At 37.2% G+C, this 16,338-nt stretch overlaps 3 protein-coding genes across 7 annotated transcripts; all 3 read right to left on the reverse strand.

Moving 5' to 3' along the window:
- Window positions 1-4,026: 4,026 nt before the first annotated feature.
- On the reverse strand, window positions 4,027-7,857 carry LOC103449855 (DNA-directed RNA polymerase V subunit 5A). The gene is made up of 4 exons (XM_008389174.4): window positions 7,191-7,857; window positions 5,945-6,121; window positions 5,190-5,303; window positions 4,027-4,292 (listed from the first exon to the last, which is right to left on the reverse strand). Exons 1-4 carry the CDS (start codon window positions 7,461-7,463, stop codon window positions 4,167-4,169), a joined length of 690 nt encoding a protein of 229 aa, XP_008387396.2. The 5' UTR covers window positions 7,464-7,857; the 3' UTR covers window positions 4,027-4,166.
- A 155-nt stretch (window positions 7,858-8,012) lies between these two features.
- Window positions 8,013-9,862, reverse strand: LOC103449856 (uncharacterized). Its single transcript, XM_008389175.4, has 2 exons — window positions 9,680-9,862; window positions 8,013-8,260 (listed from the first exon to the last, which is right to left on the reverse strand). Exon 1 carries the CDS (start codon window positions 9,860-9,862, stop codon window positions 9,716-9,718), a length of 147 nt encoding a protein of 48 aa, XP_008387397.1. The 3' UTR covers window positions 8,013-8,260; window positions 9,680-9,715.
- A 995-nt stretch (window positions 9,863-10,857) lies between these two features.
- Window positions 10,858-16,338, reverse strand: LOC103449857 (pentatricopeptide repeat-containing protein At2g35030, mitochondrial). Of its 5 annotated transcripts, XM_029098742.2 has the most exons (5): window positions 16,116-16,338; window positions 15,697-15,792; window positions 14,828-14,868; window positions 11,558-14,197; window positions 10,858-11,240 (listed from the first exon to the last, which is right to left on the reverse strand). In XM_029098742.2, the coding sequence occupies exon 4, from the start codon at window positions 13,966-13,968 to the stop codon at window positions 12,061-12,063; it is 1,908 nt and encodes a 635-aa protein (XP_028954575.1). In that variant the 5' UTR covers window positions 13,969-14,197; window positions 14,828-14,868; window positions 15,697-15,792; window positions 16,116-16,338; the 3' UTR covers window positions 10,858-11,240; window positions 11,558-12,060. The 5 variants fall into 5 exon arrangements, with proteins under 5 accessions (XP_028954575.1, XP_070665418.1, XP_008387398.1 ...); XM_070809317.1 differs by lacking the exon at window positions 14,828-14,868 and having other exon boundaries at window positions 10,858-11,180; XM_008389176.4 differs by lacking the exon at window positions 14,828-14,868.

Here is a 16,338-nt window from a genome sequence, read left to right on the forward strand (position 1 = left end):
TATGTTTTTCATAGAACTTAATGATTCTTGCTTGTATCTCTATTATGCAATTCATGTAGGGAACTTGTAGGGAATGTTTTGGGTTGTCGTATGCAATCATCCAACCCAATAACTTGTGGAAAAACTGAGGGTTAATTAGTGCAATTCACGGTTAATTTGGGGCGTTGAGATTTACAATTTATTGAAAGAACAACTGAAAATCAATTTAGGTTGCATATGTGTCATGTGTGGAGAAGAACCCTCTAGCTAGTCCGTCACCTATCCTTTCACCTTAATTTCATGCTTTTGTCAATTCTGTAATTTATTTAAGTTTAATTTACTTCTCGTCAAAACCAAACCCCCCCATTATTAAATTATATTATTTAGTTAGTTTTCATTGTTGTTAGTCTTTTAATTCAATTTCCGTCCATTTCGGTTCCTAGTGTCTAATTTGATTGTTTTCATTATTTTGAGTCATTCTAAGTGTGTTTCGAGTTATTAGAGTTTTTAGCCTAGTTTTGTGTCCTTGAGTCTTATTTAATATTTTTAATAGATTAGCAATCCCTCCTAATCCCCGGCCTAGAACGATACCCTACTTACATCTATACACAATTGTCAAAAAGAGGGTTTAATTTGTGTGTCAAGTAATTTCTCACATCAATTACGTGATGATATTGATGAACTAGTTTGATACAGAAAACTTCCATGTTAGATTCCTAAGCATAGTGGTAAGAGCGTGTTGATAACGTGTTGTGGCCTATATTTATCTGACAGGGGAAAGGGGGCCGGCGACACAGAGAATATATATATATATATATATATATATAGAGAGAGAGAGAGAGAGAGAGAGAGAGAGAGAGAGAGAGAGATGTGTTTGTAGTAATAAGGGAGGGAAGAAATCATTTTCCTCCAAGGAATACAAGTCCTAATAAAGAAGAATAACTAGAATCAAATCTAAACTAGGATTTACACAATCACATTTAAATAAGAAGTTTATAACACAAATATATCCAAAATATCACTTTTTTTACAAAAAATATCACTTAAACCGACGCTAATATCCTTAAACTTTAAACCTAATAAATTAAAAACCAAAACCCTTTTTGATGAAGATTTCTCATGGCAAAAACTAAAAATGGTGGAGACCTAGTGAAGGCATCAACTGTTGGTAGAGACTTGTGCACCCCTAAACGAAGGTGAGTGTAGATGGTTAACTTCTTGCATTTTTCCTTGTCTACGTCTCCTCTTTGTTTTTGTAGTTTCTTCCTTTGATTGAATGTTTATCGAAGAATGAAATGTCAATCTATGTAACGTTATTTATCTCAATTTTCCTTTGGATTATATGTGCTTCATATTTAATTTTCCACACCTTTGCATTATTAAGGGTGTTGTCCGTGTCCGAATTCTGTTTTGAAGTTATCATTGACTGGTAGTGAATCAAGAGACGGTTGTGTTCTTAGAAAGTGCAAAAAAGCATATTAGAAAAATTAGGTTTCTTTTGTCAATGGAAGATTGACATTGCTAAAACCATTTGCCCATCAGTCATTGAAATTCATTTAGTGCATTTAGAAAATTTAGGGTTTGCTTTACGATATAATTTTTTTTTCTTTTTTTGTGTTTTTATTTTTTTATTTTAGTCTGCAAATTGTTAATTAATTGTATCAACAATCTAGACAATATTAAATTAATTTTTTCAATGTGTATGTCACTTTCTTCTTTGCTTATTGTTTTGCTTATATTTTAGAAAAATATCTAGTAATGTGCAATCTGATGAACCCAGCTTTAACCGATCAGATGTTCACAAGGGTAAAAATATTGTACATGAATCAGACATGGAAGAACTGTGCAATTTAGATGGAGATATAGTTATAGGTCAATTGTCCGAGACTAAGGAGGATTTAAAAAAAATGTTGGGTATTGATGCTATGAAGAACAATTATGAATTCAAAGTGAAGATATCAAGCAAAGAAAGGTTTGGAGTTGGTTGTGCCGGTGATGAATGCAAGTGGAAACTATGTGCTTCTAAATTACGAAAATCACCATATTTCAAGGTTAGGAAATACGTTTATATTCACTCATGTTCATTAGACATTATCAATTGTCACCATCGATAGGCAAGTAGTTCTCTTATTGGTCAATGCATAAAGTCTAAGTATGAGGGTGTATCACGAGTACATAGACCATGTGACATCATAAAAGATATGTGGAAGGACATGGGTGTGGGTATAAGTTATGTGAAGGCTTGGAGTGTTAAGGAACATGCAATGGATTTGGTTAAGGGATTACCAAAGGAATCTTACGCGTTACTTCCATCTTATTTTGCTATGTTAGAAGCCAAAAATCTAGGTACAATAACACATACTGAAACGGATGAGAATAATCATTTTTTGTACCGTTTCATGTCACTTGGACCTTACATAAGAGGTTTTAGAAGTGCTATTAGGCCGGTAATAGCAGTCGATGGGATGTTTTTAAAGGGTAAATATCTTGGCATCTGTTTGTTGCCACATGCATGGACGACAATAAACAAAGGGAATTGTTATTGGCACTCCAAAATTCTCATTCTACACTCCAAACTTTCTATATTTAAAAAGAAAAATACATTTGTGAGTAGTGTAGAATGAGATTTTTGGAGTGCTAATAACACTTCCCTAGACAAATATACCCTCTAGCATTCGGAGTTGGAGATTCAGAGAATGATGCATTATGGAATTGGTTTTTGACAAAATTACGGGAGCAATTGAGGAAAAAGATGACATGGTGTTCGTTTCTGATAAACATGAAAGCATTCGACAACTCTGTCAACTCTTTTTCCCAATGTCCATCATGGTGCATGCATAATTCATATAAGTCAAAACATTAGGCACAATTTTAAGCATGAGAGAGCACATAAACTGTATTTTACAGCTGCTAAAGCATACAGAGTTCCTGAATTTCATCGTCTCATGACAAAAATATATAAAGTCAACTATGAGATGGGTGATTATCTTAATTCAGCTGGATATGAAAAATGGACTTGTGCGTACTTTGATGGAAAGCGGTACGACATCATGACAACAAATATTACTGAATGTCTCAATGCAATCACCAAAGATGCTTGAAAACTACCTATCACATGATTTCTTGAGTATTTTAGAATGAATATTCTGCATAAGTGGTTTTATGAGCATCAAACCAAGGCAGCCAAAATATACTACAAACTCCTTGGTCATTGCGTATGCAAAAGCTATATAATCAGTTTGTAATCAGACCGATTGGATAGTAACTGATGATGTGGGTGAAAGGACAATTACACAAAGAATATATGGTAGGTGCAAAGAAAAGAGGATCCCATCACGTGGAGAAGAAAAATCAACTCAAAAGTGTTCAAAATGTGGTTCAAATGACCATTATAAGCAAACTTATACGAATCCCATTCAACTTCATCCTACTTTATAGAACCCTTTTAAATTTACAGTTTAATGAATAAAATTTTATTTTCTATCATTTTATTGTTTATATTGGTTGTACAATTCTTTAAATTTGAGACAAGTAAAAGTTAATTTATTTTTATTTGTTCACTCTGGTATATTGCCTTCCTCATCAACTTCTTCATCTATTCCTGATTATCTTTACCACGGCTTGATGTATTGTTGCATCTTCCCTGTCAACTACTGGATTTCCAAAGGAAAACTCATTCAGTTACTAGTAGTAGAGAAAGCACTAGTTTTAGGTTTTGGCTCGAGAACTCTTCATCTAATAAGGTTTTGGTTTTTTAATTTATTAGGTTTAAAGTTTAAGGGCATTTGTGTCTATTTAAGTGATATTTTGAATATATTTAAAATTGTTATTTTTCAAGCTACAAATGGCATCGACTGATCTTGATAAATCCCAATTTTTGAGGAATTCACTACACAATCAATTGCTTTGTTCAGTGACTGATGTTCGAGCATTTGTTCTCTGTATGCGAAACATTTATAACTTAAAAATAACAGAAAGCTCGAACAAGCCATCACTGAATAAAAGTCGCTAGAGAACAGAGAATTAGAGCAGTAAAAGGCTAAAAGCTACCGGAATCACGAATCAACCGTTCGTTAGAAAATAAAGGGATTTTACTCGTCAAGGTTTGCAGATACACCAGATCACATAAACTAGACACTAGAAACTAGAAAGGTGCCATTCCTCGAAACTGCACCCAGAGGACTGCATCACCAGATGCAACGGTATGTAACATGAGACTCGGTAATATCACCAGTGCAAGTAACTTTCACTACCTGCCCCTTCTCAAGTCCATGGTACCGTGAAATTGCGTCTTTTCGTGAAAGTCGAGGAAGCTGCAGGAAGAACAGTTGATGAAATTAAAATTGCGCGAACATTACAGTTTAGTTACCAATCAGAAGCCAACCCATCTACATGAAATGTAATGGTAATATACAGTTTAATAAAATAAAATGCACCATTTGATAGACGAACACACCAAAGCACTTCCAATACAAATGGAGGCGCTTCTTACTGGGACCGTCCAACAGTAAATGAGAGAGAGAGACAGAGAGAGAGACAGAGAGGGTTTATAGGCAAAAGACCTCTGATGTATGTCTATAGGACCAAAAGAAGAGAGATCCGTGAATCACGAGGTTGGACGGTCAGGGTTTTCTAGATTGGGGTCAATAAGGCCAGTTCATTCTTTGAGTTTGCTCTGCATATTAGAGGTCTATAGGCACAAAGTCTTATCAGTTGCAATTTCAACATGTGATCTCAGCTGAATTTCCCAAATAGAGCAAAACAAATTAGAGAATCACATATTGAGCAACAATAAAATCAGGGAATTCCTTCAGTATGTGGCCATTAAAATACAATGAGCGCTTGAATGTCTTTACACGTAGTGAGTTTTGGTCCGTAAGTATAATAAAGTTTCAATGTAGTCATTTATGATTATACCAAAGCACTTCCAATAACATGGGTTTAATACTGATGACAAGGCATATAAATGGGGTCCAACCCAATTCACTCTCCAAACGATCCCTGCCAACCACTCACACATAAAATTCATAACACTCTTTTCCAACACCATATCAGAAGAAATTTCAAATGACAGAGGGAATACCACAGCAAAGTCAGATTAAGTAATTCAAATCTATTCAAGATTATTCAGTAATTAAGAAAAATATGAAGGATCTCCAGAGAAAGAAAATCAGAGTCTGGTTTTTCTTAACTTGAGTTAATAAACTAACCTGCTTTTCTTCTACGTTGTACTTCTTTAGGAGTTTTCCTTTCTCTTTGTCCGTCAGCACCTGATGCTTTGGCTTCAAGACATGCTTCGTGATGTTAACAAGCAAGTCGGTAATCTGCCAAACAAAGAAAGATATAGAAAATGAGAGGAGTGAGAAGGAGAACCTCTAAGTGAACGAACCATTAAAACTATTAGGCAGAAACACTTTACAGTTATCAGTAAGTGTTTCAGTATAAATGCTGTAAAAAATCATGTTGTGAAATGCTTTCCGAAAGCACCTAAAGAAACAACAAAAACACTACTGTAAGTACCTTGGTAAAAAATTAACCAAGGAATTAATTGAGGTCTTTAAGGATACAAAAACAAAAACATTCATATTAAAACGCAATCCACAGAGTCAAAATCTAAGAGGTTCTGTTTGGACTCATCATTGCAAAGTCCATCATTACAGTATTTTCAATTTCCTTAAGATGCATATATAACATTTCAAATTTTCCGAACTTGCAGTTGACCTCCCTAAATCGCATTTCCCACTACTCTTTTATGCCTAGATTATAAAGAAGCTTTATCAATGCATTTTGATCCTTAAAGGCTTAAAAGGCAATTAGTTCATCAATAGTAATGCCCTCTCCAATCATAATCCATCCATAAAGCTAGTCTAGAAAATCAGAAACGTAGTCAAATTTAATCGTCTTGTAGGACTTGTTATGTATAAAGGAATGAAATGAAAAACATAATTGACATTTGGAAACAAACCTGGAATATTTCAGTTTTAAACGGATAAAGTTCCAGAGTTTTTAGAGCTTGGTTTGTTACTTGGTTTTGGGTAATTAACATGAGCCCCGTCAAAGTGTCCTTATTAGCAATCTGAGAATGTAGCCCACGAATCACATTAACCTTCACGATACCAGGGCCACAGTAAATGACCAGCATCTGCAATTCAAAAACTAATCATAAATACCAATTGCTCATAAGTTATTACTACAATCACACACACCAAATTTCAAGTGAAGAGCACAGCAAATATATCAGTGCCACTGTTTATGCCTTTGTCTAGCATCCATGCATAAAATTAACATTTCAATTCGATGGTAAGTGGGTGAAAATCACATTGACCAAAGTGTAAGTGGAAGTGTGGAAGCAGCCGAGGTTAAGCAGTCATATCTGGTCTGAATAAAGTCTGCATGTAAATCAAACAAGCTTCTAAATATGAAATAAACACTGCAAACAACTGTAAAACCTCAATTCTAACATCAAGCAAAATCATACCCTTCAAAAATCCAACGTCTTTTTTTTTTTCACACGACTTTTGTAAAATCCTTAATCTTATATCATCTACTGTAATCTTGAAATGAAATTACACCATCGGTGGCCTGGTAAGAATCTGGTTACAACTAAGCATGCATGCATAGGTTGTATTGAGATTTAGCAAAAGCAGAAAAAGGTCATCGCACGGAAGAAGTCACAAGCACTGAATCAGCCTTGCTTCTTCTTTTAGGACCATAGACAAAAAATCTGAGACGTATTCATGAGTAGCGCAATCCTACACATATTGCTACACCCAATGGTAGCTCAAACCTTAAAATTGCCAAATTCGTAAACGTATAGATTTTGAAACTCGACACGAAATTAATCCAAGTGCAAGAATGAAGAAAAAGAAACTGCCCGGAACCCGAAAGTCTTGTTTCTTTGATTCTCTGTCAATCGATAAAGCACTTATACGACATGCAAAGTAAGATTTGCATCAACATTTGCTTTTATTGTCTTCACAAACAGAGACGGACAAAGTTCATAACAGTCACCAAAAAAACATACCATATAATTTGTGGAACAAAACACGTATTGCTAAAATCTTAAACCCTAAACCTCAAAATTTCCAAATTCGTAAGCACAAAGATTTCGATATCCGACACATAATACAAGTACCAGAAATTCCTCTTTCTTTGATTCTCAGTAAATAAAATAAAACAAATGCAAGGAAAAAAAAGCATAAATTGGTTACCCTGTCAGAAGGGTCGGTGCAATGAGTGGCGGAGAAGCGTAGGCGCTCGATATCGGGAGTGGGGCCGTGGAGGAAGCGGAAGTCTTGGAGAGAGAGGTCGATTTCGGAGGCGGGAACAGAATAGCCTCTGTCCCTCAGCGTCTCCAGCACCGTTCTCCGTGAGAGGTAGTATCTGTGGCTCTCTGCGCTACCATCGTCTATGTGGCTGGTCAGGCAAGGCCCCAGAATCTCCCCGTTGGTTTCCCCATTCGCCGGCTCTCCCTCCACGTCCATCTCTCTCTCTCTCTCTCTCTCTCTCTCTCCTGAGTCCTGACACCAGTGTCAGAGACTTTAACTCAACTGAGAAAAAGTAGACTCTCTTGCGTTTGGGGTTCTGGGAATGCTACTGTGTGGTTAACCCAGGGGATGGTACCATGCGTGTGTTTCTTTTTGTTTTGGGTAAAAGCATTTCCACGGTCCAACTGCCCGTGCAAGGCAAGGGCCAGGGCCTGAACATGCCTCCACCGGTCCAAGGCTGTCAGCCCCATTCTCTCTCTACTTGTCATGCTCTACTTGTCATGCTCTAATTGATTCTTAAATGTGAAATTTTTACTACGACGTAACACAACCGAACCGCATACAAATCTTTGTCGGCCAAAATGGGGACACCTTGAACTCAACTCTTGCAAGTTCCCGAAGTGGATAGATTCATCGAAGATAACTCACATCAATCATCTGGGCATGGCATATTAGATGCTGGGAAGCAGCCATTAAGTCCCACAATTTAAGGCCGGACAAAACAACAAGGAAGAAAAATGTTGGTCCCACCACGACGAGACTTGGTTTTAAAGCATAGCACCCAACAATCCAAGTGATTTCCAAAAAAATATGAGAAAATTACAACTTTCCAGTACCAAAAACAAACCCCAATACAACTCTCAAGTAGAAAGGAAATCCTAACTATGAATTTGTATTTAATATCAAACGACGGATCACAATTCCATTGATAAAAAAATCTACTCAGTATTCACAAAATAAACTTAGCAGCTCTGGATGTCCAGGCCATGCATCCAGAGTCCTTTCACCGTCATCTGCACTTGTACAGGAAAAAAGGAGTTGCTGTTATACAGAGTTGAAAGATCAAATGACCCAGTTACAGCAGGATCATTTCAACTTTATTATTAGGAAAGTGAAGAGGCATAATTGAAATCAGTTAATCAAGTATCTAAGCTATATGCATCAGTAAAATATGATACAGGCCGAATCGGGTCAATAACAAGATATTCGGGTTGCATCAACTTTAATATTTGGAGCCGAAAACCTGCCCTAAATAAAGTTGTATAGGGTACCAAAGTTACCCACGTTGTGACTCACTAGACAGAAGAAACAATGGCCAGTTACAATCTCAATTTCTATGGTAGCTAGGTACTTGGGATTTCTTTTGTATATGGGTACAGGCACTAGACTTACAAACAGCCTGCTTTCCAAAGAGATCATGTCTGCAGGATATGTGACAGAATTTCTAAATTCCACATATCTCCAAATAGATCATGTCTGCAGGATACAACACCCTTAGTAACCTATTAAAGACAACAAGAAACTCGCCAAAAATCAAATTTGATTTCGAGTTTTATCTTCAGGTAAAACAACCTAAACAATCACGGGTATTTGATTCTTTCCTGACTCACATACCTGTAGATGTTGCTTCTTTGAGTCTAGGTAAGTTAGCAGCACACATGCTAACCAATGAAGAACATGTAATTTCTTAAGTTAGTAAGACTTCTAATGATGCAAATCTAACCAAAACTCTACAAATCCCTCTTTCTTCTCCAACCAAAACTCTACAGTTTGTATCCAATTCAATCCACATTAAACCTCACATTTCGTCCCGGAAAAAGGTGATGAAGGTACTTTTCTTGTTTACCATTCACAGCAACCCTAAAGCCATGAGTTTGTCATTCTTGGAAACCCTAAACAACGAATCTTATGATCGGGCCCTAAGCAGATCACAAAGTGGATTGGCTGGCTTCAAATGGGATAACCATGAGTTCTTGCCTAGGGTGTGGTTTCTCCAGTTTGTGACATACCTCTTAATACTAATCATTAAATGGATTACAATCCGGGATTGTCCAATTGTACAAGTTTGGTCTATATGTTTGCAATTATGTTGAGAATCATCCCGTGCATTTCTCGTTCGTGTTTATTTGCATTTCATCAAATAACGAAAACTTAAATGGTGGATTGTTCTAGTGATTAGGACCTTCCTCTTCAACCCACTGCATCCGGCGTTCAAACCCTCCCCTCCCCATTAGTATAGCTTACAGTAGTAATATCGTTTGTAATAGAAAAAACTGATTACCCAGATTACCCAACAAACCCATCACGCAAAACAACGAGACAAAACTTGACAAACATAGTTACCCTTGCTATCCCAAATGGGTAGTGTGGAAATCAAGAAATCAACAAAATTTACGGATACGAGGAGATGGAGGAGGAGGAGGAGAACAAACCAGAGAGCTATGGTGCTTGGAGTGGTGCAGAATCAATCAGCCGACATGAAAAGGGCCAATATCTCCTGTTCTAAGGGAGCCGGCGACTTCATCGGCAACGGCCAAGCAAGACGAAACCCAGCCGGTGAGAGCCAACCACACCATCTTCGCCATCCAAACAGTCACGCCCCATGGCATTGCCATCTCTCTTCTGCTACAGTTGCCTTTGCATCTGAGAATCCAATCAATCCCCTCCCACCATTTGAGGCAAACTCAAGTCAAAGAAATCGGAAAGAGTTCATAACAAGGATTTTGTCCTTTCCTTTTTGTGTGAGCAAAATGTCTTGACTCCTAAAGTTCCAATTTTAACCTTCTATAAGAGAAGGTTTGAACCCAATACGCAATGCATTGAATAAGAAAACGCTAAACACCAAGGCATTCCAATACTTGCGTTGTAATTAAACCAACCAAAATATGACATTATATGTTATGCATAATTTTGCTTGTTTATATTCTTTTTCTATCATATTTCGGAATTTACTTTATACCGCATTACTGATCTTAGTATATTGTGAAGATGACCGTTTTACTTGATTCTTCTTTATTTCTTTGTTTTTTCAATCCAAATTGGAACACCATGATAACTAGAATCAAAACAAAAGATGAATAAGCGGAGAATAGAAATCAAAGTATAAGTGAGAGAAAATCTATGGAAATCGAACTCGCATCAGGGTCTATAGACATGAATACCTAAATCAAATTACTCATTGCAGACTCGATGGTTTGAGTAGATTTGTTTGCCCATGCAACAAGGTTTGACTCTCCATCATTGTAATTTAGGTTAGTTTAAAGTAGAAAATCGTTTTGTATAAAGTAGACATTGTTCCCACGTTCAGTAAATAGTATCAACTCTGAACCCGGAGTGGACGTCCGCACATCTCAGATTCACAATGTTGAAGCCTTGTTCAACTTCAAAATTAAGAGTCTTTCTAATTTATAGGATAGCGGTCCCTCAAAACTTCGGTTTTCTTTTCTGAACCAATATGAGCACCCTTAAATTCGATCAACAATGTATTGAGTTCATCAATCATTGACAATACATAACTTAACAAACCAGTACGACATACGTAATGTTTTCGAACAAAAGAATAAACATTCATCGCCATAACAAATACAGGACAGCAAGTAGAATATACCCATTAACGAAACACAGAAACCCTTTAAACCGCCTCAATGAAAAATATGTCAATAACAATAACAAAATCCAAACCCTCTACGGGAATTTGACTTCACTTATTTCTAGTTATTTTGTCATTTCGGTGTCTGACATTCTGAGAAAAACGTGGTTCTCACATAACCAAGGGAAAACAGTACACTGAATTTGTTGAGACTCAAGCAAGCCAGACAGCTTATCACAATCCTTACAGCGAGTCAAGTATTTCGGTGATTCAAACACAGGAGGTGGAGCATCAAGCTTGTCAGACATCTGTTCTGTGAATCCGTGTACCTCAAGGGACTCTAGCTAAATGAAACCAGAGGCACAACCGGACTCAGAAATTGCACTTTATCACACATTTAAAAGCTTGTACGAAAAATAACAAAAACCGTCATTAGATTTACAGAAGGTGATTACATTAGACTAGAATATCGCACACCAATATATAGACCTAGTTCAGTAGCATCTTTAATCTATAGGCTATTGCTTTGTCATTATTGTTTAATTATAATTCTGATTAATTTAGTAATTTTCACATACGAAATAAAAAACCTTGCTGAATGAAAAATATAATTGAACAAATTCATTAAACTCATCTTCTACTAAGTACAAAAAGGATTTAAAAAATCAATGACAAACGGAAAGAAAAACTAAATCAGTATTCAGTAAGCAAGATAACTTACCTGGAGATGAGAGGATATGAGATGGTCTTGCTGCAGCCGGTATTGAGATGGCCAGAGATGACCTCCGGTTGCTGCTAGAGGATTGGCGGCAGGGGTAGAAGGGTGCAAGCTCAAAGATGAGGGCAGAATGTAATTATATGGGGCCACTGATGAAACAATGTGTCCCAACCATTGAACTTCAACAACTTAACCAACCATCAATAAGCTATTTGAGGGGGGTTTGATTCCATTTAATCCAGTCCAATCCCAATCTGATGGCCAAAGTTATCCTGCCCAAGAAAAAAGAAAAATACTGCTTCTGGTGCATTATCCATAAGCATTTTGCAATTCGTCCAATGCCAATCTCCTAGACCCAAGAAAAGTTGGGTAGCCAACAGTAACAAATCTTCCTCTACTGTCAATCTGATCAAATCTGCACATCACTTCTCAAATAGTATCTTTTGAACCGTCTGCTAATTGAGAAATTAATTTATGTTACTGAAAAACAAGCATCTACTATCAAGTCATTGTACGACATACCCAATCTTCTTCATTCTTTCATGAAGATTGCTAAGTAAAGAATATATAACCTTAGATTGACAATGAGACTCATCGCCAACCACAAACACATGCACCTTATTTCCAACTTCTATCCAACTGCACCCAGGTTGCTTCTTCAACCTCTTCTCTTTCAATTCCATTCTCATCTTTGCAGCTTCTCTCCATTTCCCAGATGAAGCATATATGTTACTCAACAACAAGTAACTGCCTGGATTCTCTGGCCCCTCCTCTAAAAGCTTCTCGGCAGCCAGCTTCCCGATATCTATGTTACCATGAACATTGCATCCAGCAGCAAGAGCCCCCCAAACAGATGCTGATAGCTTAGTTCCCAGCTTCTTAAGGACATCAAAAGCCTCCTTAAGCCTCCCTGCCCGACCACAGAGATCAACCAAGCATGTGTAATGATCTTCCCTCACTTCTATTGACCCATCTGTAAGAAGCTCATTAAAATATTTTATCCCCTCCTCCACCAAACCAGCATGACTGCATGCAGAAAGCAGCCCCACATAGGTAACATCATCAGGTTTGAATCCTAATTTCCGCATTTCATTAAACAAGTTAATCGCCTCAATGCCACATCCATGATGTGCATAGGCTGCGATCATACCATTCCATGAGACCACATCCCTATGAATGGTCAATCCATCTTCAAACATCTTCCTAGCAGTGACTAACTCCCCACATTTTGAATACATGTTTATGAGTGCGGATACCAAGAATGCACATTCCTGATGGACTGTTTTAGTTATCATCTGATGAATTTGTTGTCCCTCACTAAAACCAGCTAAGTTACTACAAGCACTTAAAACGCTCACAAAAGTTCCCTGATTAGGTTTCACTCCATTATCTGCCAGCATGTTTGAAAAAGTCATCAATGCTTTTTCATTTTCCCCATCTTGTACATACCCTGTGATCATTGTAGTCCAAGAGATGACGTTCTTCTGTGGCATTTTCACAAACAACTCCTCTGCCCTCTTTAAATCCCCATTATGAATAAAACCAGTGATCATTGTATTCCATGAAGGCATGTCCCTCTCTGGCATCCTCTCAAACAATTCAAGAGCCTCATCCAATCTCAAATTCTGGGTGTAGCCTGTAATCATTGCATTCCACGACACCACATTCCTTTTGGGCATCCTCTCAAAAAATTCTCGAGCTTCATCAATCATGCCATTTCTTGAAAATCCCGCAACCATTGCTGTCCAGGAAATAATATCCCTTTCGGGCATCAGTTTGAAAAGATACCTTGCCCCTTCAATCCTGCCACACTGTACCAAAGCGGTTAAAACTGTATTCCACGAAACCACATTCCTCTCTGGCATCCTCTTAAACAAGTCCAAAGCCCTATCCACCTGGCCATCCCGTGCATACCCATCAATCATGGTGTTCCAAGAAACCACATTCTTCTCCGGCATCTCATAAAACAACCTCTCTGCCTCCTTAATTCGTTTCAGCCTTATATACCCACTAACCAACGCAGTCCACGTAATCACATTCTTCTTAGCATCCACTCTGTCAAACAGCCTCCTAGCCTCCTCAACCATCCCACACTTGATATACCCTGTGATCACTGTCGTCCATGTCACCACGTCTTTGTTAGGCATCTCATCAAACACTTGGCGTGCTTCTCCAACCTTTCCATCCCTGCTTAGTTTGGTAATCAACCAGTTGGATTGTGCCACATTAAAATTGGCACTAAAATCTCTCTCAGGGGATGTGATTCTAGGTGTCACCTTGTAGTTCATGGAATGGTATAGACATTTGAGATTACATCGCATGGGAAGGATAGCCTGGGCATAACTCAAGAGAGGTAATCTAGTTCTGTTGCTAAGATGTATCATGGTAATTGGCACTTGTAACCGGGCAAACATTTGGAGCTCTCTTTGGCTCACAAGAATCAAACAAAACACCTCTTGTCTCAATTCTCATATTCACCAGTAGTCATCAGCTCGGGAAGCGATCAGATCTGAACATGTGGTTATGAGAAGTAAAGGTGTTATTCTACCTGCTGTTAATAGTCCTCCTAAGTTCCACAGAGTTTCTATAATCCACCGGAAAAATAACCCCAACTGTACTGTTGTTTGCAGCTTCGAAGTATACCTACTGTTCACAAGAAAGGAGTTACGAATGTGGAAAATAAATCTAAAAACAAATGATTTTAGAGAAGACTATATTTTTACTTATAGTAAAAGATCACCAGAATTGAGTAAAAAAAAATGGCAACCCATTGATATCACCTCATTCTAATAGGCCCATGACCTACAATCACCAAAAGTTAAAAGTTTAAACTGAACTTGCTCAATCTTAATCAATCTTAACTCCTAATCATGTGCACTATTATAAATATAATTAGACATAAGATTATTGAACACTTGGTTCATAATAATCCATCAACACAATCCTAGAATTTAAGTTTGGTCAACTTCAATTAAAGAAACAAGAGAGTTCCACAAACCGTAAGCAATAACACTTTCTGAATTTGAGTGGCCATAGAAACAATAAACTAAAAATTAACAGGTTTAACCATTCTGATTAGTTGCTAGAAAATGTAATGATAATATCAAAAAATAAAACTTGACTATTCAGCTTTTATTAATTGGACCTGGATAGACAAAACCGCAACTCAGCTAAGTAATTGGCTCAACCACTCAGGTGGTGTTCATTTTTCAGCATTCAAGAAAGTGGCATAAAGCGTTAATAATTTTAAAACTTCATTTCCTTTCCTTTTACCTTATTTTATGTGGAATTAAACGACCTACATCCACAACTCCCTACAGTAAAAGCCCACCAAACATTCAGAATCATGTAAATGAACCCAATCACAGGAATCACTTGAGCATAATTAAAACCTACAATAATAGGAACCCAAAGAACTAAGATTGTGGACAGTCCCTTTGACCATGATCAAATTCATTCAAACATGTAAATTTCAAATCTTATTGAAAGATAGAGACACTCAATTTTGGAAGAATTAGGAGACAAAAGACAGAACCACATTATGCGCAAACCACCAATGGGTAAACAAAAAGAACATGCCTATGCAAAGGAACCAGGATAACCGATGCTGACCTTAGCAATTGTAGAAGTAACACACAATGACTCTACAGCTTGTAGTTTGAAATGTAATATGTGCGTAACATTGAAGGAAAAAAATATATACATGGTAAGAGCAACCAGATTCTTATTATTGGATTTTATATTTTATTTAAAATTTTGATACGATCATGTATATGTACCGAATCCAAGCAATAAAACATGTCGGACGAGAATAACTATCAGCAACATCAACAAAACTTCATTTTTTACTTTATTTGTATTTTCTTAAGAGGAAAAGGTTCAACGACTATTTGAAGCTCCTAACTAGTTTTTCTGCATTGACATATCCAACAATAGGATGGTTGTTACTTGAGAATGACAATGTCAATTGCAAATTGCAAATTGCCTGAGATCAATATCAGATACTAGACTAGGCCTCCAAACCTTGATATAAAAATTGCAATTTGACATCTCTTCTATCGATTGGGATATGCACGAAACGAAATGAAACAAAACGGGCAAAACTTATTGAAATGAATTCGGATAATGGGTTGAGAGAGGACCTGTAATGCTGGAGATTTCAAAGCCCTGGAGCTGTTGTAACATCCAAATTTTGCATTTGTGCATGTACTATGTAATGACAGCAACCCATCCAAATTCTGCATTTGTCCGGTACGAATTATGAGGAAATTACAAACAATCAAAAGAACCAACCACAACAAATTAAAAGCAAGAAAAACACATAAAAATACAAACTTGCTGCATTAGGAATTTGGGACATTGCATCTGTGGTATGCAGAAAATTTAGACCCATAAAAATCAAAAAGTTCATATTCCACCAGAATGCCCACTACTCTAAATTATATACAGATTCCACTTCCACATGTGAAAACTTGAACCAACTCAAAAATTAAAATCAACGTAATTAATTAGAAACACTAAAAATTAGTAAACAAGTACTATCTCAGTAAGCAAACAGAACCTAAAGCCAGCAGCAGAGAGGACATGGTGACCGCTAATTCTGGTGGGGAGAGAGAGAGAGAGAGAGAGAGAGGAGACTGGAGATTTTGGGTAGCGAAGGCGCAGCAGAGAGATTCAAAGCTCACTTTCGGTCTCGCCGTCTCGGTAACGGGTTATAGATTTTCTGGTGGATGGGTCAAAAAGATCCGGTTGTGTAAAACATACGGATGGAAATATGGGATGAG

The sequence above is a fragment of the Malus domestica genome, chromosome 12, assembly GCF_042453785.1.
Source record: "Malus domestica chromosome 12, GDT2T_hap1".
Taxonomy (NCBI): Eukaryota; Viridiplantae; Streptophyta; class Magnoliopsida; order Rosales; family Rosaceae; genus Malus; species Malus domestica.

Coding starts and splice junctions, on each gene's coding strand:
- LOC103449857 (XM_070809317.1), bottom strand. CDS start 13,968: ATGTTTGCCCGGTTACAAGTGCCAATTACCATGATACATCTTAGCAAC.
- LOC103449855 (XM_008389174.4), bottom strand. CDS start 7,463: ATGGACGTGGAGGGAGAGCCGGCGAATGGGGAAACCAACGGGGAGATT. Junction 6,122..7,190: donor GCACCGACCCTTCTGACAGG/GTAACCAATTTA, acceptor TTTGAATTGCAG/ATGCTGGTCATTTACTGTGG. Junction 4,293..5,189: donor ACAACGTAGAAGAAAAGCAG/GTTAGTTTATTA, acceptor TTCTTCCTGCAG/CTTCCTCGACTTTCACGAAA.
- LOC103449856 (XM_008389175.4), bottom strand. CDS start 9,862: ATGGCAATGCCATGGGGCGTGACTGTTTGGATGGCGAAGATGGTGTGG.